The sequence below is a fragment of the Calidris pugnax genome, unplaced genomic scaffold (assembly GCF_001431845.1).
Source record: "Calidris pugnax isolate Ruff unplaced genomic scaffold, ASM143184v1 scaffold69, whole genome shotgun sequence".
Taxonomy (NCBI): domain Eukaryota; kingdom Metazoa; phylum Chordata; class Aves; order Charadriiformes; family Scolopacidae; genus Calidris; species Calidris pugnax.
Genome location: NW_015090859.1, coordinates 1,199,049 through 1,223,799, shown reverse-complemented (window position 1 = coordinate 1,223,799; position 24,751 = coordinate 1,199,049). Strand labels below are relative to the sequence as shown.

Below are 24,751 nucleotides of genomic sequence, written 5' to 3'. Positions count from 1 at the left end.
AATATTCCCAGGACAGATTGATTCAACATCAGTTTTCTGTATTCTTGACATTTTGACTGTAGGCTCTTACTATTTGTGGGCTGGTGATGATTCATGCATTAATCACTAGTCGACACTGAAACTGCCTTCACAAACTCAACAGCTGCTTTCCTGCCAAACCCAACGAGCTGCTCCTCTGCCTTAAACTGGCTGGAGGGAATAGTAGGCAGGACCTTCTTTCCTTCAGTGTCTTGATTTGTTCTTCAGTGGTGTTTTTTGCTAATTTTTCTTTGCCCCCGTATCCCTTATGTTTCACCGTTCCGTCTGCGTTCCTGCGAGACCATGGGAGCAGATGATGCTGCAGCACAGTACTCTCTCTGATCCCCACCCTTGGGCACATTGGCTTATTTGAAGTGAAACAGCCCTCTTGCCACTTCATCCAGGACAGCTCAGTGTCTCGTGCTGGGTGCATCCGTCTCATCACTGACACTGCAAATCCAGCAGCTGCTGAACGTTTCTTAAGGAGGAATGGGGTTTTATATTGTTTGTACCACACTGACGAAATCAGGATTCGTATCGTGGTGTGGACTTTACCTTGCAAAAATCTAGTAGTTATGCAGGTGGTGTTTTTTCCTGGTTGTTCACACCCCTTATTCTCTATTATTTAAACTTGCTGAGGGTAATTTGCCAGCTCTTCGTTCCCAGAATCTGTCTTCCATTTGGTGCTTTCTGGTACCTCTGCATTGTCTTTTGTTGTTCTCTGAATCATCTGTAATGGGCAGGTCTGTCACATTTTCCTTTCGGTCAGCAACATTTTTCTTAATTGTTTTTCAGTCTTTTATTTTCTCTGTGTTTCTTTTAAAAACTTTTTTTCTTTCATTCTTTTACTGCCTATTACGTGTTTATTTTTAGCTCTAAAATTGCAAAGATTTTGAATAGCTGTGAAACAAGGTAGTCAGCAAGCATGCTGAAGGCTTTCATTCTAGCATGTTTTCCACTGGTAGTGTCTATTCAAATAGCCACAGACTCTTATTCCTTGCTTTTACACTGTTATCTAAGCTGTGCTAGAAATCTTCAAGAGAGTGTAAGCAGCTTGCTCTTGAGAAAACAAGTGCTTGGGTAAAATGTAAACAAGTTCCAGATGTAAATTCAAACTGAAGGAAACTTTGCAAATTGGAACTTCCGTGTGGAGGAACATTGACTGTTTTTAGTACTGCTTTGAACTACAATAAATAGCATTAGCTTTGTGAATATATGTTCCTTATTGAACATTATGAGCTGGATATAAAGGCAAAGGTAAGACAGTTTTGCTTTGAAATATTAGTTTTCTACACTATCCATTCTTAATTTCTTTCTTTTGTATCTCTGGTTTCAAGTCTAAACTCTTTAAACAACTGGGTAAAACGTATGAATTCTGGCTTAAGTTTTGGTCCCCTTTGGTGGTGGGGGAGGATATATTGTTGCTAAGGGGAAGGCAACAAGGGAAAATACTTGCTGAGTGCCAGAGAAATTCTTTCCAATGTGTTCCTTCAACTGAAGGACCTTCAACCAAAGTCCAGCTGACAAAAGTCCAGTTTTTCCTAATTGTCTTAATACAATTGTATGCACCATAGTTTTATAGTGAAAAGTTTTTAAATTGGGAATTGCGTTTTGAAAACTTCTTGGGCAGGGAGGCTAGGTACTGAGTAATTCCTCAGTTGGATCTTCTCGCTCTATCAGCAGTTGAATGGATTAGCATGTTTGACTCTTTACAGCTTATTTGCTTGAGATAGCGGTTTATGTCTTGCAGCAACTTTTTTATCAGGTTTTCTGCAAGAGTGAAGTTGTTGCAAATGCAAGCTGATAAAGTGGTGGCATGAAAATGATGCAGGCTTTTTGCAGTGAGGTTTGCTTCAGATGTGTGTGTGTGCGGGTGATTAAGAACCAGAAAACAAAAAAAATTCTTGACAATAAAGAACTTGGAACACCTTGGTATGATTTCAGACATGGGAGCACTATCCAGTTAGCCCTTCCTGCAACCAATGTAAGAGAGAACCAGATTTCTGGCTGTATCCAACCTGCAGCAGTGCATTCCCTAGGTGGAGCTTCATTGTCAGTGGACGCTGGTCCAAGTCCACGCTGCTGTTAGAAGGGCTGATCCTGTTCTCCTCTGGCCACATGTTCTTCCCCTGTTGAGTCAGTGCTAGTGTGGCCACTTGTACTAGTGCTCTGAGCTCTAGGGCTGGAGGGGAGCAAGTCGAGGAGGGGGAGGGAAGGGGAGAAGTCATGCTTTTGTCAGCAGCTGGGTCTGAGGTTAGCTTAAACCAGTCAGAAAAACATAACCTCGGTCCGTCTCAAGGTCTTGGCCCCCATCCTCCTCTCAAGTGCGGAGAGCGTGATGACAGTAAAGAGAAGTTGTCCTGGCAAGGGTGGCATGCTCCATCGTGCTATTTTTGGCAGTCCCTCCAAAACATCTGCAGTCGATCCAAGCTTTCTAAATGCTGCATTCAGTGGATGTACAGCTGAGTGTCCTGGTACAGCGGGAATGAAGGCTGCATGGTGTGCTGTGGGGGGAAGGCTGGGGGCTACGGGCGTGCAGGATCAAGTACGTTAAGTCAGTTCTGGCTGAAGCTTGCAAAATAGTGGCTGTGTAGGTTGAACACTGAGTAGCTGCCTTCAACAGTATGGCTGGTGTTTGTTGCAAGTTCTTTTTACCCTCTGAGGACACAGCTAGTCAACAGTTTTGGTTTGGGTGGCTTTGTATAAATGGGGTGTTAAATTTGTCCTCTCTGTACTAGTGATGTTGAAGCTTGGTGTGTTAACACCCAAGTTTCCAAACTCAACTGTTGTTTAGGAATGTCTCTTAAAATGTACAGTTGTACATATTTATTTCTTTGGCATCAAAAATAAAAACTTTTGTGGCACCAGGTTAACCACTTGTCATTCTTAACAGGCTTTCTACAGGCTTCCTCTTCGTTTGAGGTGAAAGATTCAAGTGGTAAGGTCTGCATAATCGCTGATCTGACAGTAGCCTTCTCAGTGGAGTACAAAAGCAGCGGGCAAAAAGAGGTAAGGGGGTTATCTCACTGCTTGTCTCTAACTTGTCTTTATAAACTGTGTGGTATTTCTGCACGTATGCAGTATTTAAGCTTTGAACAAATATTTAAACATGAAAAAACTGCTTCAGTAAATATTTCCCCCTGACCTGTCATGTTGCATTAACTTTTCATTTCTTTATTACCGATGCTTCTTCTCATTTTACAGGGTTAAGGGTGCCTGAAACCACCACAAACAATACATGTGTGAAATTACTTTTGTGACTGAAATTTCACACCAGTCCTATCGGTAGCTAAAATGGCTTTTTCTGGAGCTGTAGAGGTGAAAATTCTACAAGTTGTCTTTTGGTGAACTTGGAACTTGGAAACATACATGGACTAAATCTGAACTGAGATGGCTGGTGGCATGTAGCTTTTAAACTTCCCTGAAATGTGTGATCTTCTGAGGGGGCAAACCTCTGGCTTTCAGTGTACCTACACATTAGTGCAGCGCAGACAAGTTGTTCCATATTAACAGCAAAAGCCTGTTAAAGGAAAGTTAAGGATTTTTATTTACAAATACTCTGCTGTTCAGTGTACTTTTTTGGTCTCTTTGCTACTGAACAGGAATTGCTGATTATTTATAATCTCATTGCAGCTGCATGTTTTGAGGCACTCTTGAAGTTGATTTCCTAGCCATCACTGTAATGCGAGAGTAAAACAATCCATCTGCTTTGCCGGTGGTACACTTGCTGTATGTGACTTGAGCTGAAAGTTACGTTGCATAGCCCACTCTTTCAATGGTGCTGATGGTCTGAAATTCTGCTGATACTGGTATGCAAGTTTGCATTCAGAGGGGACTGCTTTCATAACATGCTTTTGGCTGTTTCTTCTTGTAAGTAGTAAGCTCAAAACTTTCCAGTAAACATTGTATTGGTCTTCAGGTACCAGGTTATCTCTCAGTATGTAATGGCCTTCAGGCCTTTCAATACCTGAAGGGTGCCTATAGAAGAGCTGGGGAGGGACTCTTTGCCAGGAAGGGTAATGATAGGACAAGGGGAAACGGTTTTAAATTGGAAGAAAAAAGATTCAGATTAGATCTCAGGAAGAAATTTTTTACTATGAGGGTGGTGAGACACTGGAACAGGTTGCCCAGGGAAGTTGTGGATGCACCATCCCTGGAAGTGTTCAAGGCCAGGCTGGATGGGGCTTTGAGCAACCTGCTCTAGTGGGAGGTGTCCCTGCCCATGGCAGGGGGGGTGGAACTTGATCTTTGAGGTCCCTTCCAACCCAAACCATTCTATGATTCTATTATAGCCAAACTATGGCTGTACCATTTGATTTTCTTCTTCCTCAATTATACTACAAGAAACAAAGTTTAAATTCTTCCATTTTTCACGTATCCAGAGCACATCAGATTTGACTTGCCTAGCACAGAAGTACCTGCAAATTCATAGTGCTAGTTTAGGGGGGAAAAAAGTTTCAGAGGTGCTGTGAGTATGTACTGTTTTGTCCTCAAATTTCAGAGAACGATATTCTTAGACATGCAAGTGCCAGCAACATGGTACTTGCTATATACAGGTGTGTAAGTAGTCATCTTATAGTGTGTATCAGTGTTAACTGTATGTATTATAACATTTTTATAGGATATTTAAGAAGCAGTAAGGAAGAGCTGTTACATTGTCCCATTTACATGTGTTTCATTTTCTGACCTGCAGGTTGCACACTTCTTTCTTCCACAAAATGCTACAGTAGAGCATCAGAGCTCATGTGGTAACGGTAACACATCTCACCCGCTTCTGGTATTGGGTTTTGGAGCAGGACATTCATTAAGCCTGAATTTCTCAGAAAATGCAGACAAGTACGAAGTCGGAGAGCTAGTTTTCCACTACAATCTGTCAGATGCAACTTTATTCCATAATTCAACTGCAGGTAAAATGAAAGCTTCCTGTTCTCATTGTCTAACCCTTCCAGATGTAATACTGATTTGTTTCTGTAAATACTGCTACATACTAATGCAATGTAATCTTTTTACAGGAGTAGCAAAGAGAGTATCAAACGAAACTACTATTCAGGCATACCTGGGCACAAAATACAGATGCATCAACTCCAAGCAAGTCAATATAAAGAATGTGAACATTACTTTTAGCAACGTTACTTTGGAAGCCTATCTCACAAACGGCACTTTGAGTGTAAACAGTAGGTATCTTGTAGCAGAAAATGTACTTGGTGAGCTAATATTTCCAATAATAGATTATTTCTTTTTAAGTCCTGACTAATCATATTTAGGCAGGTACAAATTGGATCTAAAGCTCTGATAGCAGCATCTTTTGAAATGAATAGACCTGCTTTAGGTTTTCTCTGCAGGGGTGTCAGCATGCAGGACTAGAAGATAGCAGGCTGTTTTCCCATGGGTTTTGTACAGGTATTAGGAAACACTCCTGTTCATGAGTATTTATGGGTGTAAACATGTGCTGTAAACCCAGTGGGTTGATTGGGCATGTGGCCAAAATCCTAGTTTAAGAAATATCTGATAACTTCCAAGTACTGTGCCTCTACCAAAGTAGTTTGAACTAGTTACTGTGTGCTCCAGGGAAAATCAGGGATATAATGGCAGACAATAGAGGACTGGTCTGTAGGGAGCAGTTATGTACATCTTCCTACAGGAGGCTTTATATAAGCTCTAACAGTGATGTTCTTTCTCTGTCAGGCCCAATCACAAAATGACTTTTTGTCTGGACTGCTTGCACTGAAAAGCATTTTTTAATTTCCCTGCTATACTGATTAGAAGACGAACTACTTTATGGTGTGTTCATGTCCTTTGCTTTTATGGCAACACTCTTCAGTTTATGTGGCTCTTGATGTTTAGTCACCTGTGGTATCTCAGGGAGTGATAAATCTTAGCCTTACTTTTGGGACAAGTAAGAGGTCTGAGCTTCTCTGGGAAACGTAAAACTTTCCTGTCTTATGCCGTTAATCTCATTTATGCACCTGTTGAAATGAATCTTAAAAACCAGGGTAGTCAGTGCTGGTATGTGATGGATACATTGAAAAAGTGCCTTTTACAGGAATATCTATATTTTTGTCCTATGTCTGAAAAATACTGTGCCTGATGGATGGTAATACTGGAGTTGATGTCTCTTATGGCTGCCTCACATGACTGGCTCTGATTTCAGTGTGTATCATTCTCTTGATGAGTCTTTTCCATGAACTACCTTGCAGCAAAGATGTGGACCTACATTTGTAACTTTAAACACCCACCCCCCCCCAAATCCCCCGATTTCCATTACTCCAGTCTTCAAAACTATCTCATTTTTTAAACGATCTCTTGATCCAGTAGTTATCCTGGATGATAAGTGATCAGTTGTCAGCAGGCTTGAACATAAGCCATGATATTATGAAAAGCTGGTTTTTAAACTTCTATGGAGCTTCGATAAAATCGCCCTACTGTGTAATAATTTTCCTTTTAACACCACCTATTATCTGTTCTTACATAGTCCTTTGGTTAAAAAAAAAATCAATACTGCCTTATTTTGGGGAGGGTGTTCCTTGTGCAACACAAGTTTGTCATCATTTGTGGATTTTTTTTTTTTGCTATTCCTAATTACTACTTCTCTTTTTAGATGAATATGCACACTTTAGTTTGCCAGGATCATTTCCCTGGAGTTTCTTTTCTCCATCCCCTGGTATCACTGTCTTGATGAAACTATTGGTCCTCAGAAAAAAACATGTGATTTCCTGGGATATCTACTGTTTGGTCTGAGTTCACGGTTTTGGGGGGGTGTTTTATTTGTTTTTTGTTTTATTTGTTTCCATATTCCTGTTGCCCATACTGCCATGCTCAGTTTTTTCCTTAAATTATCATCATCCCTAAGTTTTTATTACTATCTTGGGACTGCACCCAGATATTTTTTTTTCTATTCCTACTGCACAATGAGCTATAGCTCTTACTTGTTGGTTGTTTTGTTGTTTTTTTTTTTAATTCAGATGGTTAAAGAATTCTCACTTCATTCGTTTATTTAATCCTGACCCTGAAATATCTTGCTCTTTCTAGATAGGTTCCTTCTTTCTACACTTGTAGGCTTGAGATCTCATATGTTCTTTTGGCAGTTAGTTACTGAAAAAGTTTAGATCTGGAATTCTCCCTTAATGTTTTTTTTTTCCCCTGCAACTTCTTCATTAATGGATAGTTCTGCTGGTGATGTGGGCAAGGCTCACTGAAGGGAAGAAGAGTCAGTTTTCAGCACGTGTGCATCACTAGTAATGGTAACTTCTGTCAGCATACCTAGAAGTTAGTGACTGAGGTGGTGGTAGTGATTATCTGCAGCTCTGAAGAAAAGGAGGCTTTAGTTTTATCTGTGGGTAGTTTTGGCAGCTGCTTTCCTACGACTGTCAGAAAGACGTAAGAATCTGTCTTGTTTCCAAATCTGTCTTGAAGAGTTACTAGGAGTTATGCTGTAAATCAGTTCAGTAAAAATATCAAGACTCCACCCTAGGACAAACTTCCACTTGAAGTGATTTGGTTGTTTCTGTCTCTGCTAACCTGAGGAAGAGGCTGGATGTGTTGGGGTCTTGCAGATGGAGGGAAATTCTCCATTGAAGTACCAAGTAAAGCTGATGTTTGATTTATCTGTTAGGAAATTAACACATTTTGGGATGTACCTAGTATCTGTTAAGTCTACAAAAGCTAGTGTCATTCCTCTGTTCATCCACCTTCCCTCTGCTCTTTGACTTTCCAAAAATGGAGTAGAAATAGGAAAGCGTGCTATGTTGGAGTCTGTGTGAGTTCAGAAGGTGTGATTTAGAGTTCTTCTTTCTGAGCCATAGTGGAAAGTTAAGTTGCTGTTTCAGTTCAGAGGCTATTTATTAGACATCTAGTATCTGCAAGGTATGTATGGATTAAACTTTTATCAGTAGGCCCTTTGAGTCAGAATTGACTGCCCCTGCAGTTGTTGTCATCCTTATAAAGTTGCAAGCTGTTATCCCTGACATGTGGAGATGACCTTGGCTTAGAACATGAAAGCATCTACCACAGTAACATCTTTGCTGTTGACCTTTGGTGTTGGCTTAGATGTTCAATGCAGGAGCCTTCTTGGTTTCCAGATCAAGTTAAGATCTTGCTGCCAGGTATTTCTGAGTACTCCAGTAAATAAATCAGGGTCACTGTTCTTTCTCTCTCCTCTTGCCTTGGAAGTTGCTGCTGAACTGGATGAAAAGAGAAGGTAGTTTTAAAGGATAGATGTGAGACCCAAAGGGAGAGGGTGTAGCAAAACATTTGCCATCAGAAGCAGTGTCTTAGAATCCCTTTGTTAAGGACAGAAGGGCCACAGCACTCGTATGAGCACTTGGGAGGTCCAGTGGGATTCTAATATTACTGTGGGTATTGCCAAAATAATGACAAAGGGTCCTCACCACCTGGAAGTGTAACTGAGGGAGGGAGGGGAAGAACAACACATCTCTTGGGAGAGCACTTTTAACAGCAGGCAGGAGAACTGTTCCTAGCACACAAGTGCTCAGTGTGTGAGGGACAGTCATCTCAGCCTTGCTGTGAACACGCAGCAGGAACGCTGTCAGCATAGCAGTATCTTATTTACCCTGACTTGATGGTGAAGTGAAATGACAGACATGAAGAAAAGCACATGCAGTCACCATGAACTTCTGTAAATAACAGCAGGTGTCATTTTCACATGCCAGGCTTTAAAAGTGTCTCAAACTTTTCAACAAGACTTTAGGTAATGCTTTACCATTGTGTTATCAGCTTTTACTATCTTTTTTTATTAGGAAAAGCTACTTGAAATTGTGTCCTCCTTTCCCTTGAGCATTAAAGTGTCCCACAGCTTCATTTTGTTTGGTAATGACTGTTTTCCTTTCTCTCCAGAGACAGAATGTGCTGAAGATATGGTCTCTACTACTGCTGTAGTGCCTACAACTCCGAGACAGACAACCAGCCAGGTTCCAACAACTGGCCCAGCACCAACTGCATCGCCCCCAAATCCTGCAGTTGGTAAATACAATGTGACTGGTCCCAATGGAACCTGTGTACTTGCCTACATGGGGTTACAGCTTAATATCACCTACCTGAAAAAAGATGAACAGGTACACTTTTTTTTTCTTTCTTCAAAGCCTTCAGATTCCTTCTTTGGGGAAAACTTGATAAATTATTATTGGCTAACTTTTGTCTTTAAAAATCCCAGTTCTTTGTAGTATTCATCCATGATTGTCCTTTATTTGAATTGCTTAACTTGGACTAGTCCAGTGATGATTGAAACAATACTCTTCTACTGAAAGTGGTCGTTAAAGATTATTTTTTTTTTTACTCTTACTGAGAGTATTAAACTTGTCTGTCAAATCCACTATGTGTATACAGCCATTCCACAGGAGCAGTAAAAATTACTAAAGATACAAGTAGGGGGAATTCTATTATCAGAGATGCCATCTCAACAAGATTTTTAAACTGTCAAATAAAATACAACAAATTGGCCTGAGGTACCTGAATGAACCCAGTGAATGACTACTAGAAGGGAAAATTACTGCTACTGTAAAACTGGACAGACTTGTGACTCAGTGAACTTCCAGCCAGCACTGGAGGCAGGGGTTTGACTTTAATGCTTAAGAGCTACTTAATTACTGATTTTAACAGCAAAAATGCTACATGGTTTATGTAACATCCAGCCCTGGCGCAGGTTCTGTCCCTCCATTTTTGATTCAAGGCCCAACTTTCCAGCCCCACTGATAAACATGCTACCCACTAACCAGTAAATCAAAGCTAGGAGTGTAATCCCAAAAGGACTGCTAAAGGCCCTCAGCAGGAACCAATAACCAAGGGTCTGCAAGCCTTTATGTTCAATAAAGCTTTATTATAAGGACCTTTGATCACAAGCTGCTTTTTCCTATCCTGTGGCTTAATCTGAGGTAACGAGGACAAGTGCAGGCAAAAAATTATGGCTCCTGTTCTGTAGTTTAGGTTGGATCTTGGTGATAAAGGACCTGGTGTGAGGAGGGTGGTGTCTGCATAGGATTTAGCTCCTTGATGCTGTGTGTGGTGGTACAAAGGAATCTATGGCATTTATTTATCATGATGATGATGACTGAGAGGTAAAAGTGTGAGCACTGATAGCTGGTCTGTGGCTGTACAGTAGCTGGTTATGATGGTGTTCTTAGCCACTGTAATTGTGTGAAATTCTGTAAGCCGTGTCCTGTAGCATGGCATTCGAGCTCTGCTGGAACAGCTGATTTCTAGGGGAATGACCAGTGAGGAGGTGGCAAATAGGTTTCCAGTCACGTGAAGGTCAACTAAGAGCTACTGAAGGTTTCTGTTGGATTGTTTGGCAAGTGCATTTAACCCACAGAGTTCTGCAGATAAGGACAGTATAAAATCATGTACCATGGGCAAAACTAAAGCATTTTGAACTGATGTGCGAAATGATCATGCTTACAGGCAGTCCCCTTGATTATGTCAAATGCCCCCTGCATAGTGGTGGTTACTAATGTTTTTCCTTAAGCTGCTAGGACCGAAGAAGTTTAGGGTGGAGAAGGCAGGAGGTTATTGGCCAGTCAGGGCTGGGGAAAGCTTTGTTAGGCATGCAAAGATGCCCTTTGTTCTTTGTACCAGCCTTGGTAACATGGGTAATTTGCACATGTACCTGCCCAGCTCTCTGTAAAATGTGTGGGCAAACATCACTGTATGCATGTGACTACAAGCAAGCTAGAAGTCATTGAATGTATGGGGATGTTTTAGTCTCTTCAAATGTCACAATTGATCTTCTTCTCTCATAGATGGGGCTGGATTTGCTGAATTTCATACCACATAATACAACTTCGTCTGGGACATGTGATAATACGTCTGCCGTCTTGAATCTGACTTTTGACAAAACAAGGGTCATCTTCCGCTTTGCACTGGTAAGAATCTCTAGACAAAGCCTGTAGGGTCTGGCAGGACTTCTCATGTGGGAAAACTAATTGGGGCAAGTACAAGAGAAAAAAGATGCAACTATAAGAAGGGGAGTAAGTAATTCCTTTGTTTTCAGCGCTAGGATTTAGGAATAGCCTGAGGAAATAGCACTAGGAATTGCCTGGGACAAATAGGCATCTCATTTAAGTCTGGAACTAGATTTTAGTTCTTATTAATATTCTGTGTACACCCAAGAGCCATGTGTGCTTGTCTTATGATGGTTGGAAATCCTGTTTCCCATATCCCTGGTTCAGTGCTGTGTTAGAGCTGTGTACCCTTGAGGACTGAATCCCACTGTGTGTGTCAGCTTTGTGCTGCTGTTAATATTCACGGGATTGATCAAATGTGATCATCTGGGTCTGTTGCTTTTAAATGATGCTCCATATCTGTGTGGGGTACCAAGCTCCTTTAAAGCTGTATCTGTAGCGAAGGTGATATCACTGCACTAGCCTGGTGAAGGCATGGGTGAGACTACTCCTTTAGTGTAGAGGTCCAGTCAGCAGTCTGAGGGGTGACAGTCCCCCTTTCTCTGCCCCTCTTCCCTCCCCCAGAGTCATTTTCCCTAAGGTGCATACCTCCAGTAGCTTTTCTCTCTAAAAGGTGCAGCCGAGCTCTTCCTTTGGATGCTAATCCAAATTATGGGCTACCCTTTGAAAAACCTTTCTCAAAATGCACGCAGAATTGATCTGGAATGTTAACAGCTTATGTTGTACATCATGAGCTTAAATAACTACTTGTTTCTTTTTTGTAAAAGAATGCAAGTGCTGCAAAATTCTTCCTGCAAGGCGTGAGTGTAAGCACGACGCTGCCTTCTGAAGCAAAAGGTAGGGACTTCTAAGAAGTCTACTTTCAGCTACTACCACTATAAATATTAGGGGTTGCCTGCATTAAATACCATGTCAGAAAATTTGGGGATAAATGCATGGAATTCAGGCTGTATGAGCTTACAGCTACTGCTCTCCAGGATTCGGTAATAAGACTCTCTCTTACACAGTTCCAAAGTTTGAAGCATGGAACAACAGCATGAGCGAGCTGAGAGCTACAGTGGGGAACTCCTACAAGTGCAGCGCAGAGGAGAATCTCCAGGTCACGGACAAAGCCCTCCTCAATGTATTTAATGTTCAAGTCCAGGTTTTCAAGATTGATGGAGACAAGTTTGGGGCAGGTAAGAGGTTTATGTTTGGGGATGGGGGAACCTAAAATTTGTGAAGCACACTTCAATATAAACATGGAATATTCTGTAGTCAAATGTCAGCTTGTGGGTGCTGAGCTTAGTCCCTGTGTGCCCTATTACAGATGTTGTCAGGGCTAGTAAGAGAAGTATGTAAGAAGCTTTGAAATACCTAGGACTTCTTCCTTCTGGTCCTGAGAAGGGTTAAGGAAGAGCACTAACTTTCCCTCTTAACTGTGTTCGGATAGTTGTATGAAAGGGGCAAAGTTCAGGGAAGTTCCTGACTTTTTTTCGTTAATGCTGTACTTTGAGACTGTGGTTAAAGCCAAATGGCTAGGGGAGTCGCATGGATGTATCTTGAGAAGGAATTAATTATTATAAATCTCTATATTGTGCATACAACTAGTACTAGAAAGATTTCATCCTGAACAATCTTAGTGGGCTTGGCTTCCTTTGGGTTGTGGGCAAGCGAAGCTACAAGTTCACTTGAGCTGGTTTTATCAATGTGCTGGGAGCAGAAGCTTCAGTTCTGGATATAGAGATCTTGTTGGAGCACTAGTGCCTAACACAGGTCTTTTTTCTTTCTCTTCAGTGGAAGAATGTCAACTGGATGAAAACAACATGCTGATCCCTATAATAGTTGGTGCAGCCCTTGCTGGTCTTGTTCTAATTGTCTTGATTGCTTACTTGATCGGGAGAAAGAGGAGCCATGCTGGATATCAAACAATTTAATGACTTGCACTAAAACCCAGTGTAGATGAAAAGCAATTGCAAGAAGCTGGGAAAAAAAAAAAAACAAAACCCACACACATTTCCCCTGAGCTAAGAGTGATAATGTAAGGGAACACCTTTTCTTGCAAATTGCTGCTTCTTAAAGTCTGCTTTATTAAATGTGAAATCATCTTGCAGCATTTAACTATGCACAAAAATAACTTCTGAAAATTCTGGTGTTTAATTTTGCTAACTAGTTTAAATATTTACCCACTTAGAAACAAGCTAAAAGTTTTTAAGGGTGCTTTTTTGGAATTGGCATAAGGTAATGTCAGCTGAAGATTCCAGAGAGGGACGTTGCTAATTCACACTGACTCCGTTTCAGAACTCTTAACAAAGGGAAAAGGTTTATTCTTTGTACCGCTGCCATCCAGCGATGATGATACACTGATGATGCATTTAAAGAAATTTAGTAACAACTGACAAAATTGAAATTTAAAATCTAAACTCCACCGTGTCTCTTAGGTGTGTATTTTTTACTAAGCTTTAAACTCGATGCCTGGCATATGCAGGGTGTGAACAACGCAATACTCAAACCTTACAGGAACTCTTTATGATTGGACAACTCCCCTGTTTGATATTTTTGATGCTCTGCCAGCTTGTTAGGAGCTGGTACTTTTTTAAAATGGGTGTTATTTTTATTTACCTTTTTTTGTAAAGTGATTTCTGTCTCTTCTGTTGGAAGGTCCAGAGAGATCCTGTTACTGCACATGTGTACAATATAGATCTCAATCTGCTGATTCTCTTGCTTTAAACTTGGCTGGGGGGTTGTACACTTTAAGGATCAGTTCTTATGTATGCATTGCCTGTAACAATGCTAATAAAGACACTTTTTTTTTCTGTATATCTTAGTGTTGCTGATTGATTGCTCTTTAAAAACATTTGGTCATTTGGTAAGGATTAAAGTTTTGGTTTGGCTCTACTTCGGAAGCTTTAAACAATCCTTAGTGTGGAGTTATGTTAAACAAGTGTTTAAGGTTTTTTGCTGTGGCCCAAATGTGAGGCTTAACTGTATTTGCATCTTCAGAACAGCCCCTTGTTTTGGGCTTTGTCTGGAAACAGGTAGGGCTTGTGTGTATCAGTAACCTGAGATCTAGAGGAGTTAACCCTTCCATTAAATTGCTGCTTGCTGAGAGATGTCAGTATGTTGGTCTGTCAGGCTAAGCACTGCTTTCTGAAAGTGCTGCTAAGATACTTGGTAAAGGACTTGTAAATAATACTTTAGGTTTTATTTTGAAATTGGATTCTTAGTATGGAATAGGAAACATGTGTCTGCTGAGGACTGTGTGTGTTGTAATGTGCTTGGAAGTGAACCTTTGTGTTTAAAGCTTCCCTGACTCCCTGCTGCAGGATGTTTTGGTGTTAACAGCACTGGCTGCAGAGGGCAGGAACCAAGGCACACTCAAACATTGCACAGAACACTGTTCTTCTGACAGGGAGAACTGAATACATAGCAGTAAGTCCCTGCTACCTTGAAGGGACCTGGAAGCTATGGATTTTGCCAGTGGTGAATAAACTAGTGTTTCCTAATACCTGGTGATGTGCTTACAGTTCAGTACTCAAGGAAAATGGGTGTCTGGTACCATAAAGGCTGAGAGAGCTTGGAATCATATTGTTAAGTAACTGCCTTTACTTGTCTAGGAGAGCACTCATCTACTGCCTGTGAAAACTTCCCTTGTTTTTTGTCCCTGCTGAGGAATGAAAGAAACTCAATCTGCAGAGGGAGGGGAAGAGAGATAAGCCTGCCTTGACATGGAAGGAAGAGAGCTTGGAGTAGAGTCTGAAAAGGAGCGTGGGGTAGAAGATGAGACTTTCCCCAGTAGGAAGAATGAAAAGCACACGTTGCTGGGCTCCACTCTTCCCTCCTTTCCCCATCAGGAAGGAGAGGGAAGGGCTTTGGCCACGAGAGGGCTCTGCAAGGACAATAAAGGAATTCACCAGCACCTGGCCCCAGCAGGGAGGGAAGTGGCCTTAGTGCCAGGGCAGGGCTGCTGCTTTGCTTGTTTCTGCCCGGGGCAGGACATTTAGACTTGCATTAAGGTACAGCTTTGGAACTGCCCCATGTCTCATGCTGTCAAGGGAGAATTGTGCTTGTTGTTATCTTTACAAGTGTTTCTCTCAAAATTCTTAGGGACAGAGGTAGATAAGGATATAGCACTTGTAGTGCAACCTCAGTAAAGTACAGCACCTACTTTCAGCATCCCTTACAAAGTGAGAAATGCTGCTTCTAGATTTAAGTCAAATTGTGTGTTACCTACTGTGCTAGACCTAGAAAATCCTGAATAAGCATATAATGAACTAAGAGTGGTTACAGAGGAAGTTTTCCAGCTGCTTTCTGTAGCCTGGACCTTGTACATGTTCCTTGCTGCCTTTACTTTTATACACCACAGAGAGTAACTGCTAGTGAAGCTAATTGCTGTCTTGCCCTGCACTTTGCCCTATTTACCCAGTTCCTTAAGTGATAGCAGTGAGGAAAAAGGAAGCAGCTTATATTCTAGCCACCCACTGGCAGTCAGGAAAGAGCTCACATACGTTGCTCTCTTCACACCAAGAAACAGGTTCTGACAAATTAAATAAATTTATTTTGTACAAATGATAGCAGTGTCACAGTTAATACAGTAGGAAGGATATGTAATTTTATACACCTGTTTGTTTTAACATTACAAAATGCCCTGAATAGACAAGTATGGTGACTGCTTTTTTTAAAAGGAGTGTCCTGACACTGGTCACATTCTACTCTGAAAATGCTTTAATCCTCTAAAAAAAAAAAAAAGACAAAACCCAACAACAAAAACAAAACAGAACCACCAGTTCCAGTTATGGAGTCTGACATACAGTACAAAGTGTTAACAACACTTACTTGAAAGGCAGGAACAATTGGTCAAGTGTCAGTTAACTCGTGGAAAGCTTAAAGTGTGCCTTAGTGCAAATAGAGGAATGTGTCAATGGCTGTAGTGTCTGACCACCTGGTTAAATGCGCTGAGTTATCCCTGAGCAAGCAACTTCTCTCTGCAAGTCTCTCGCAGTTTGTTGATTGTTGCCATGGACAAGCTTCCAGGGTCCGTGAATATTTTCTGGGGGTAAAAGGAAAAAAAAATTCTTTGTTAAAATTCTGACTTTGGCCAACATGCTGGAATTCTTGTGTGCCTCTGAAGTGTGAAATCCCTACTTTGATATCCATACTGAGAAAACACTGCTTCCATGTAACAGGGTGGCATCTTCACCTACTCTGCTGTAACAACATGGTAAACTTGCAGCTCAAAACAAGTGCTGTAAGTTACACAAAAACTAGTTTGAATAGAAGCATCCAGTTACACTTATTTTAGAAGGCATTTGTGTCTTAATTCCTTGCTATATTTTGCTTTTCTTCTTTACGGAGCTTTGCAGAGTAGCAATGTATATGGATGTGAGAATGTGAGGCATTTCAAATACTGTCACACATCTAATATTTTTTTGCTTTGACTTGTTGCTCAAGAACAATACATTTGTTTTCACTATTTCATCTAAAACTTCTGACTGAACAGAGCTACAAAGCAAACTGCAAGTTTATGCACTTTAATCTACAGTTAAGATGTGTGAGCCCCTCAGATCTCTGTAGTTGTAACTGACAGCTCTGGAAATGAGATTATAATTCAGCCAGTTTTGAACAGAACTTCTGGTAAAGAAGTCTGCATTTGCATTAAACTGAAAACTATGATTTTGTTCAGAGTGGGGTGGGGGGAGGCATATAATATTCAACTGTCATCACCTCCACTATCTATACTGCTTGGAAAAAAACAAACCAACAGAACCAAACCCTAAAGTATGCATGTCAAAGATAAATTTAAGAACCTAACCTAAATTGTTTATTTAGTTGCCTTGAAAGCTCCCTCACTACAGCAACCAACACAGAACAAATATTTTATTCAGAGTAACTGCAAGAAAAAGGTACCTGATTTTTCTAAAAACAGTTGCTGTAAAATGTAATGCAATTAAGCAGGGGGGGAAGTCCTTCAAGGTCAAGTGTTTATATTGGCCTCTGAAGTGGTATTTTTATGGCAGCTAACATTAAACAAAACTTTTATTCTAAACCCTTTACAGAATGGGAAAATCCCTCAACCATCTCCCTTCTAAATTAAGCTGTACCTGTGATCTATTTTTTCTTGCTCCTTTCATTGAAAGGCTCACAAACACTAGTAAGTTAAGGCTATTTTTCTTCTTTATGAGCAAAGATGAAACATAAATCGCATCCTGCTATAACAAATGTATGCACGGAGCTCTGACATGGGCACAAGACTCTCCTGGGAGTAGAAGCCACCTATTGAGATACAGTTTTGTGCACACTTAGCAAACAACGACAGCAGAGTTGGTCAAATGATTTATGACAGATGTGCTTCTGAAGTGTAAAATATGTTAATTGCAAAAAACTTAACAATCTGAGTTAAGCACTGAATCTAGTGTTTTATACAGATTTGGCATCCAATCTATTAATAGTTCACAAAACATAATTCTTAGTTTGCAGGTTATCCTAAGACTTGAGCACTCAACTTCATGGATTTTGTCTGGAAAAAAGAACTTGGTGCTACTTCTTTGTTCTTTGACTAAACATAATGCTTATATTCTGGCACTGAAGATTTATCAATGCAAGCTTAAAATTAACTTTGTGTCTATTCTACAATACTCTATTACAATTAATCTCAAAAAAAGCACAGGAACACAATGCATAGTTCACTAGAAGAATGCACAAGAGTTTTTTTCTGGTCAGACATCCTGCCTTAACTAGTTAAAAGGCAAAAAAAAAAAATAATTCCCTGTATGACAATGTATTATGGTGCATGGGTTTAGATGATAATTATTTAAAAAAAAAAATCCTTAAAAGGTTTATATTTCTTATATAAAAACATTCTTCATACTCTTGGCAGTTCTTACAGATACATTTCTCCTAACTGTATCCATCTTTTTGACTGAGCAAAACATTTCTAAGTCGGTCTTATTTTTAGTTTGTAGCAACAAAAAGCTGCAGAGAATTTACCTGCATGAAGCTGTGACACTCTGTTACAAATGTTCCTTTGGTGATCTCCTTAAATTTATCACAAATGTCAGGGAAATTCGTGGCTTCCAAAATAAAAGCTTGGTGTTGCTTAATTAAGGTTAAGGCCACGCGGAAGATGATCTTTGACCCTTCATAGAATAAACAATCCCATATTCGGAGCACTGTCTGCAGGAAAGGAGAAAATTCAGATTATAGCTTCTGGATTTCCAGTAGGTAATTATTATTAAAGCACTACAAATGAGATAATGATCATGAGTGTATATTGAGAACTTTATGTTCCCGATTACCTCTACTGGAAGAATGTCAATGAACAAGCAGATAAACCAGCGTGACACCACTAGGGTCCACATGACTCCGTGTCTTTCCATCAGCTCTGCCACAGCTGGAACTTTCATTTTCACAAGTTCTCCAAGGACTTCCTGATCAGTTTTCAGGCCCAACATTGCAGGACTGTAATAATCTTGGAGAGAAGAAACCAAAATTCAAGAGTCTGCGGACGCGACTTTTCCACAAAAAGGAAGAGAATTTCCTGTACAGCTGAGCACATAAAAGCATGTTGAGGCTATGAATCCCAAGTTGGAGTAAATTAAACCATGCAATGAAGATGTCTGCAGTGTGGTCATACAGGAATTCTCTTTAGCCATGGCTGAGCCCTCTACACAAGCACTTCATTCATGCCTACTAAAGTATCTTCTTTTTCTCTGATGTTTTGTGGCAATTCATTCTTCCTTCCCAAGCAAGGATAATCTAGGTAGTCTTTAACTACTACCTTAAACTATAGAAGGCTTACTAATATTTAAACAGTTCAATATAACCACCACCTCCTTCCCATGTGTGGGGGTTGCACACCTCCCAGTCCATATAACACCCAGAAAAGTAACAAAAAAAAAAAAAAATCCCCAAACAACTCACAGACTTTAGCCTGGGTCCAGTCACAAAATGGAAAATGTGAATTTCTGAGAGTGTCAGCTGCACAGCAGTGCTGGAGGCCAGACACCACTCCTAGGGTATGACCTAACCATTAAGTGTTTTTCTCCGAGCCAGATAACTCCCACTTTTCATAGAATAATACTAGAAGGAAGTGAATGACAAGTTCCCCCAGGCAATGTCTCTTCCTTCTTAATTTACCTGAGAGACAGGGGTTGAAATTAGATCTACGTCTCCTACGCTGCTGGTCATTGCACTAAATTGTTAAATCCAAAATTAAGAAAAAATGGAGCATGCTCTGACTGTTACTCCACAGCCTGTTTAACAGGGTTAAGTATTTTCATTACCAAAAAGTGCAGGATGAGTAATGAGCATGTCAGTTCTATAAGCAAGTCGCTCCAGGTATACTTAAGGGAAGAAAAAGATTATTTTAGTTCATAAGAATTCAGATGGCCCAGCATGGGACAAGAGTTACACAGATGTTTAAGGAATTCATATTATGGGTTCAGATGTTGACAGAAACATATAAGCTGGACTTGATGGCTCCAGTCCTGGGAAGTAATCATTGAGGGTTCACTACTGCTCTGCTGACAAGACCTATGCTATTAACATTATTTACTGAAAGAAATAACTGCTAACACAAGCACCTTTCTCTATGTTTCTTTCCTTCACCAATTCTGGAAAGCCGCAATTCAGGTTTCTCTAACTTAGTGGTGTCTACCAAGGTTCCCAGACACAGACCATAGACTGATTGTTCACATGAAGATGAAGGGATCAGAGCAAAGTCCATTCGTCTGAAATAATTTTAATAAAAGCTCCCAGTGCCACAAATAAGTTGAAGAAGATGCCCAAAGTATGCAGTACATTTATAACCACTTTAATTTCTCTAATGAAATCACAAGAGCAGTTTAATTTTCCACTCTTTTCTGTGTCAGTGGTTTCCTTGAACAGACTTCCCACCCCAGGAACTATTTGCTCTTCATTTGTCCTGTTCAAACTGCAAAACATCTACAGGCATTTTTACGGTTCTAAGGAGCATCACATTCAAACTTTAGCTTTTTGTCTGTGATCCTTTTTTAATTTGCTCCCATGGAAGAATGATAATTAAAACTCCTCTACAGACATAAGAGGCACTGCCACTATATACATTCTTGAAACCATTTGCCTTTCAGTTGCTTGAGGGAAAGCTACAAGCGCTAAAGCACAAGTAACTCCATGAAAAAGTGTACTAAAACCAAACAGAGTCACAGTGTGACCTCAAAGCCAACACAGAAACTTCTCTTTCTCCACATTTTGTGTTAGTGTTGTGCTCGTCTGTGAATTGGAATGAAGGTAATGTTAACTGGCTGAGTAATCCTTTTTTTAAATGCTGCTTTAACGTCAGTGAAAAACCAAGAATCGCATGTCACATAACAGAACCTTCTTCCCTTTCCTAACCTTCCTCCTCCTCTCGCACAAGCACAAACCATTTTTTTTTCTCTGTGCTCCTGAGACATGCAAGTACTTAAACCTTCTTCAAGTTACCGCCAGCAAGTGTCCTCAGGATGGAGGAGAGCAGCCCACACGCTCTCTCCTTTGCGCTGCTGCAATCATCCGATACGCTGCCATCAACAGCAGCTGCTATTTTTAATTTGTACGGCAAAGTAAATGTCAGGATCTCAGGGAGAAGGCAACCAGACACCCCCCCAGCTCTCTGAGAGCTGGCGAGTAACAAGTTAATAGCCCCACAACTTGGATACGTCACTTCTGGAATTACTGAAGCAGCAAGCAGCCGGGAAGCCGCCGTGTAAATTAACATTTCGTTCAAGTTTGTTAGATTGTACTGCCGGACAGAAAGGAAAAAAGGAGCTATTCATTTATCTGGGGCAGCCTCCTGCTGTTCCTCGTGGAGCAGGGGGGGCTCCCATGTGTGCTGGTACACAGCACTGCACCGTTCAGCCCAGCCCCACTGCACGAGCAGGAGTGATTAACGATTTTATGCAAATGCCAATAACCGAGTAGCAGCTCTTTTCCAGCAGATCAGCTGCCAGTTCACAACAGAAAAAAGTTACATTAGAACAACCTGCATCCAAGACCTTTTTATATGTAATTATTGTACATTAATTATAGTTAATGTGGGTATTAATTATAATTATTACACATAATTAATATAATTATAATTTAATATATAATTTTCATATATACAATTTTATAAATAAATGTATGTATATAAAATTAGCTTCTCAAATGAGGAAAGCCACATTTCCAGTCCTTCAGAAACATTCCTGCAGGACTGTGTATTTGTGTAAAACTTACCCACAGCTCATTTACAAAGAACCCCAGAGCACACCAGCAGCACCCACACCTGGTGCTCTGCCCAGGGGCCCCCCACCAAGTCTTTGCAGGGTCAGCCACAACTACACAGGCGAGCCAGAAGAGGATCCACCATCACCCTTGAGCCACCTTTCAGGGTCCATGTCTGGTGTGACTAATAAAAATGATTTTGTAACTTGGTTCGGAGCCTCGGTGCTTGGTAACATTTAACCTACAGGGCTCTTCTGTTCTTATTTGCTAAGGATGTACAGTCCCTAAGCATTCTGGAAATGTCCCCTCAGCAAAAATCCTGCAGCTCTCCCTTGCTGCAAACGCTTCACTGTGTGCCCTATTTTCCTAATCTTCTATAATTGGCTGCTCTGCCCAGAATCTCTCCTCAAGTCAAGATATCCTTGTTTAGAAAAAAAGTCTACACAAGCCTAACCCTCCCCCACAGCACAAAGCTGCTTTTCACAAGATTCTGTGCAGCAAATTATTTTTACTCACCTACCACCGAAGTACATTAGCTTTATGTTCCATTTCACAAATTATTGGAAATTTCTAGATTTGCACAATCCACATTTAATTAGCTTATTAGTTATTTTTCCCTCTCAATAATCTGGCAAAATACTGCGCAGTTGATGACCCAGAATGGGACTTGAATCAGTAACCACTACTAATCTGCCACTTACTAATTAAAAAACCAAAACCACAACACAAATATTGGCTAATTATATTGTGCACCTACTGATCTAAATTGGTTTATAGGAATGTCCTCTGACAATGCATCATCCTCCTGAAAAAACATGTAGCCATGTTGCTTCCTGTTAGTCCTCAAATTGTCAAATGGCAGAGATAATGTTAATATTTAGGTGATCACACACTACGTTGCTTTTCATCACATCTTTTTCTGGAAGGCAATCCATGAAATATTGTATTACAAACTATTATTGCATTCTATAAAGTTCTCTCTCCTCCCCCAAACAAGCCAAAATGGCTCATTTGTTATACCAATGTGCAATATATATGAAACTCCTTGTTTCCATGCTCTCTTCCAACCTGGCCCTAGGCTTCCCCTACTTTCCTCTCAGCTTTCCTTTGTTTGTTGCTTGCCCACATGCACCTTCTTTTCCCAGTCTGTCATTCCTGGTGCCTGCCTATGGATTTTGGATGCCTTGCTAAGTTTAGGAGTGCCCAAGAGTGTAGCAGAGGGCAATGCAGGCAGCACCCCACGTGGAATTCGCCCCACCGAGTGCTTCTTCCTCATCAAAGTCCCTCTGCCGGGATCGTTGGCTTCTCTTCCTCTTGGAGTTGCACCGCAAAAAGGGAAAGCCACCTTCACCAACTGCCAGGTATTTTATTGCTACTGTACAACACAGGTGACTAGATGAAGGGATTTCTTCCCTTGTTTAAAGGGCTTTTTGTTATTAACACTGCACAGACCGTGGCATGCTGTCGTGTCGCTTGAAACGTATTCTAGTGCAGCATCTGGCAGAGATGGGTGCCTGCCTATGGATTTTGGATGCCTTGCTAAGTTTAGGAGTGGCCAAGAGTGTAGCAGAGGGCAATGCAGGCAGCACCCCACGTGGAATTCACCCCACCGAGTGCCTCTTCCTCAAAGTCCTGACCCTGAAGAGCAGCACAGCCCCATGGCTCTGCCAGGATCATCAGCTTCTGTTCCTCTTGGAGTTGCACAGCAAAAAGGGAAAGCCAGCTTCACCAACTGCCAGGTATTTTATTGCTACTGTACAACACAGGTGACTAGATGAAGGGATTTCTTCCCTTGTTTAAAGGGCTTTTTGTTATTAACACTGCACAGACCGTGGCATGCTGTCGTGTCGCTTGAAACGTATTCTAGTGCAGCATCTGGCAGAGATGGTCCTTAAACTACATTTCACCGCCCCCCCATCACAATAATTAGCACCTCTCTGAATCCTACCAGGATGTCCAGGACTAAGACATAACTGCCTGCTTGTGCTCCAGAGCAGTAATGAGATTTGCAGGAAATAAGGATAAAGCTTGTAGGGACTCTATGACCTTGTTCTCCATTACAAATAGATTAAGAGGTTCCAAAAATAAAAGTTTAAGAAGCAGAACTCTTATAGCCTTAAATTACCTCTAACAAGTCAGAGCTGCAGAAGTTAAAAAAGAATCCTTTAAGTCTGTTGTGCATATGTCAGGTTAAATATAAATACTCCTACTGGAACTAACATGATATGAATTCTTAGTGTTATAGAAACACCCAAGACAAGACCTCAGCTCTGCTGCTTATCTTCCAGCATTTCAAACTATTATTTCAAAAGCCTATATAACCCAGCCTGGGGCAAACTGACTGATTTGTCTTGGCAATCCAATTTATTTAACCAAACTGAAAAATTAAAAATAAGCTGGTTTAACTTTTCTCAGTCATAAGCAATGCAAAGTATTTTATTCACAAGAATATGTTTATAATGTCCATGGGAGCCAGGGTGGGGGATTAAAGTTCTCTCTCCTCCCCCAAACAAGCCAAAATGGCTCATTTGTTATACCAATGTGCAATATTCAACAACATCTTGCTGTAGCCCATTACTACCAGACTTCTCTGGAATCCAAGAGAGACAAACAGAGCAGACCTCAATGCTGGCGGGCAAAAGCAGAGGTTGCCATGGACGGAACTGGCCAACTTTATGAAAAGCACTTGGTTCTACATTTCAAGTGAAAACAGCAACTGATTCCACCACGTGCCTTTGTGGGAAGAAAAATCCTTTCCAGTAATCCTTCACTATAAAAACTCAGCTGTTTGCATGTTACTGAAGACAGGGGTTATTTTAAATAACCTTGGCAGTACAAAGTTTTCCCTTCCAAAAAGATATGCTATCATAGCCGAGTTTACGAACTTAAAGCAACACACATGGAATGAGTTTCATCACTTCAGTTACAAAGAGGTCAAACTAGATTCTGATAGCAGTCCCTTCTCACCTTCAGAGCTTCTAAATGCCATTTATGCTATTCCTACACACTTTACTAACTCACTCATTCTCCCTGCTGGCAAATCTCAGCCTGACTTGTCCAAGAAGGCAGGGCAATCTTCTGCTGTTTTATTTCTACCATGACATGGTCCAAAAAGATGCAACAGGTCTTCTAAGAATCCACATCACAAGCATAGCACAGAACGTTGGACAACCTATGTTTGGGAGGAAATCAGAAAGTCACAACAGGAAGAGGAGGAAAACCAAGAGTACTGCCAATTCTTTTTGCAATATCAGGCCAAAGTGAACCCCTGCAGATGTCCTGGCCAAAGTGATATCCTGCAGATATGTGGTTAAATGGCATCTGAACTATGTTATTTTTAAAACATAAGTTCCTAATCTTCCAGGGAACTGCAAGAAAAAAAAAATATCCAACAAACCTACCAACCCAAAATGGGCTCAAGCCATATTTTATTCTTCCTTCATCAAACCAAACTGAACGAGAACTTCTGTCCTGAAGTACTGAACTCAAATCAGAACCAGCAGCAGCTGTATTATTCACAACTGAACATTAGCTTTAAAAAAAAAAAAACAAAACCAAAAACATGAGCAAGTCCAATTCATTTTGGAAGGCAGAACTACCTTTTAAAAAAAAAAAAAAAAAAA

General features: G+C 40.7%; 2 protein-coding genes across 2 annotated transcripts in view; one reads left to right on the top strand and one right to left on the bottom strand.

Moving 5' to 3' along the window:
- Positions 1–2,341: 2,341 nt before the first annotated feature.
- Positions 2,342–13,730, top strand: LAMP1 (lysosomal-associated membrane protein 1). The gene is made up of 9 exons (XM_014944174.1): positions 2,342–2,492; positions 2,912–3,027; positions 4,712–4,925; positions 5,031–5,192; positions 8,872–9,089; positions 10,770–10,892; positions 11,699–11,768; positions 11,939–12,109; positions 12,708–13,730. Exons 1-9 carry the CDS (start codon positions 2,357–2,359, stop codon positions 12,845–12,847), a joined length of 1,350 nt encoding a protein of 449 aa, XP_014799660.1. The 5' UTR covers positions 2,342–2,356; the 3' UTR covers positions 12,848–13,730.
- A 1,715-nt stretch (positions 13,731–15,445) lies between these two features.
- The window catches only part of GRTP1 (growth hormone regulated TBC protein 1), a 50,775-nt gene continuing 41,469 nt past the window's right edge, over positions 15,446–24,751 (bottom strand). The window contains exons 6-8 of the mRNA XM_014944175.1: positions 18,206–18,378; positions 17,898–18,083; positions 15,446–15,960 (exon numbers count right to left, since the gene is read on the bottom strand). Coding sequence (XP_014799661.1) covers positions 15,871–15,960; positions 17,898–18,083; positions 18,206–18,378 — 449 coding nt within the window. The 3' untranslated portion in view covers positions 15,446–15,870. The remainder of the gene's footprint in view (positions 15,961–17,897; positions 18,084–18,205; positions 18,379–24,751) is intronic.

Excerpts from the sequence above, each read along its gene's own strand:
- LAMP1 (XM_014944174.1), top strand. The coding sequence starts at position 2,357 with ATGACAGTAAAGAGAAGTTGTCCTGGCAAGGGTGGCATGCTCCATCGT. Across the intron at positions 4,926-5,030 it reads ATTCCATAATTCAACTGCAG|GAGTAGCAAAGAGAGTATCA; the intron begins GTAAAATGAAAG and ends ATCTTTTTACAG. Across the intron at positions 11,769-11,938 it reads GCTGCCTTCTGAAGCAAAAG|TTCCAAAGTTTGAAGCATGG; the intron begins GTAGGGACTTCT and ends TCTCTTACACAG.